The sequence below is a fragment of the Corapipo altera genome, unplaced genomic scaffold, assembly GCF_003945725.1.
Source record: "Corapipo altera isolate COAL_440 unplaced genomic scaffold, ASM394572v1 60939, whole genome shotgun sequence".
Lineage (NCBI taxonomy): Eukaryota > Metazoa > Chordata > Aves > Passeriformes > Pipridae > Corapipo > Corapipo altera.
Window position 1 is genome coordinate 1 of NW_020889789.1, and position 1,948 is coordinate 1,948.

The 1,948-nt window shown below is 64.6% G+C and overlaps 1 protein-coding gene across 1 annotated transcript; it reads left to right on the forward strand.

Moving 5' to 3' along the window:
• Positions 1-200: 200 nt before the first annotated feature.
• CHMP2A (charged multivesicular body protein 2A) lies at positions 201-1,685 on the forward strand. Its single transcript, XM_027633423.1, has 4 exons — positions 201-424; positions 667-846; positions 1,111-1,241; positions 1,583-1,685. Exons 1-4 carry the CDS (start codon positions 221-223, stop codon positions 1,683-1,685), a joined length of 618 nt encoding a protein of 205 aa, XP_027489224.1. The 5' UTR covers positions 201-220.
• Positions 1,686-1,948: the final 263 nt, after the last annotated feature.

Here is a 1,948-nt window from a genome sequence, read left to right on the forward strand (position 1 = left end):
GTTGGCGTTTGGGGGGATTTCAGGGGCTTTTGGGAGGATTTGGGGGGATTTAAGGGAATTTGAGGGCACTTCTGGGAGTTTTGGGGGCGGTTTCGGGGGGTCTTGGGGGATTTCGGGGGGTCCCCGTGTCCCCCTCTCTGTCCCCATGTCCGTGTCCCCTCCCCTCCCCATGTCCCATCGATGTCCCCGCTGTCCCGTTGATGTCCCCGCTGTCCCGTTGATGTCCCCCCCGGCTGCCCCAGGTGTCCCCGTGCCCATGGAGCTGCTGTTCGGGCGCCGGAAGACGCCGGAGGAGCTGCTGCGGCAGAACCAGCGGGCGCTGGGCAGGGCCGTGCGGGAGCTCGACCGCGAGCGGCAGAAACTCGAGGCGCAGGAGAAGAAAATCATCGTGGACATCAAGAAAATGGCCAAGCAGGGGCAGATGGTGAGGCTGGGGACAGGGGGGACATTGGGGACAGCTGGGGACACGGGGAGCACAGGTGGGGACACTGGGGGTGGTGCAGGGCCGGTGTGGGGTGGGAGGGAGAAGGTGGAGGGGACACGGGGGGGACCTGAGGGACATCCCAAGCTCCCAGTGTCCCTGATGTCCCTGGACGTCTCCCCAGTGTCCCCTTGGCTGTCCCCCTGATGTCCCCAATGTCCCCCTGCTGTCCCCCGTGTCCCCAGGACGCCGTCAGGGTGATGGCCAAGGACCTGGTCCGGACCCGGCGCTACATCCGCAAGTTCATCACCATGAGGGCGAACGTCCAGGGCGTGTCCCTGAAGATCCAGACCCTCAAATCCAACAGCTCCATGGCCACGGCCATGCGCGGCGTCACCAAGGCCATGGCCACCATGAACAGACAGGTGAGGGCACACCTGGGGACACCTGGGGACATCTGGGGTCACCAGTGGTCACCAGTGGTCACCAAGGCCAGGCTGCCACGGGCAGACAGGTGGGGACACCTGGAGGTCCCCAAGGCCACCATGGCCAGGCAGGTGGGTGACCCTGGGACGTCCCCCAGGGATGTCCCCAAGGCCGTGGGCCGGTGTCACCCCCGGGGACGTGCCCCAGGCCGTTGTCCCCTGTGTGCCCCTGGTGTCCCCAGTGTCACCCCCGTGTCCCCCCAGCTGAAGCTGCCCCAGATCCAGAAGATCATGCTGGAATTCGAGCGCCAGGCCGAGATCATGGACATGAAGGAGGAGCTGATGAACGACGCCATCGACGACGCCCTCGGGGACGAGGACGACGAGGAGGAGAGGTGGGGACACCCAGGGGACACCCAGGGGACAGGGAGGGGACACAGGCACATGGGGGGACAGGGGGACACCAGAATTTGGGGATATGGGGACGGGGGACATGGCGGCGGGGGGGATGTGGCATTTTGGGGACCTCTGGGTACGGCTGTTGGGGGGTCCCAGTGTCCCTTTGTCCCATTCCTGATGTCCCAGTGTCTCCTCCCAGTGTCCTGTCCCATTCCCAGTGTCTCCTCCCAGTGTCCCTCTGTCCCATTCCTAGTGTCCCACTCCCAGTGTCCCTCTGTCCCATTCCCAGTGTCCCACTCCCAGTGTCCCACTCCCAGTGTCCCTCTGTCCCTCGCAGTGACGCCGTCGTGTCCCAGGTCCTGGATGAGCTGGGACTGAACCTCACGGATGAACTGGCCAGTGAGTGGGGGGGGGACCTGGGGGATTTGGGGGGGCATTGAAGGGGCCTGGGGGGAGTCTCGAGGGGGTTTAGGGGCATTTAGTGGGTGTTTAGGGGGCCCGGGGGGTGTTTGGGGGAGGCCTGGGGGGGATTGTTTAAGGGACTGGGGGGATTTGGAGCCATTTGAGAGGCGTTTGGGGCCATTTCAGGGCTATTTTGGGGGTATTTGGGGCCATTTTGGGGGTATTTGGGGCCTTTTGGGAGCTCTTTACCCCCATTTTGGGTCATTCCAAGCGGGATTTCGGGGGTCCTGGGGGTGCCCCC

What these genes read in the sequence shown, in the direction of transcription:
- CHMP2A (XM_027633423.1), top strand. Translation starts at nt 221, where the DNA reads ATGTCCCCCCCGGCTGCCCCAGGTGTCCCCGTGCCCATGGAGCTGCTG. An exon ending in TGGCCACCATGAACAGACAG is followed by an intron (nt 847 to 1,110) that starts GTGAGGGCACAC and finishes GTGTCCCCCCAG; the next exon opens with CTGAAGCTGCCCCAGATCCA. An exon ending in GAGGACGACGAGGAGGAGAG is followed by an intron (nt 1,242 to 1,582) that starts GTGGGGACACCC and finishes TGTCCCTCGCAG; the next exon opens with TGACGCCGTCGTGTCCCAGG.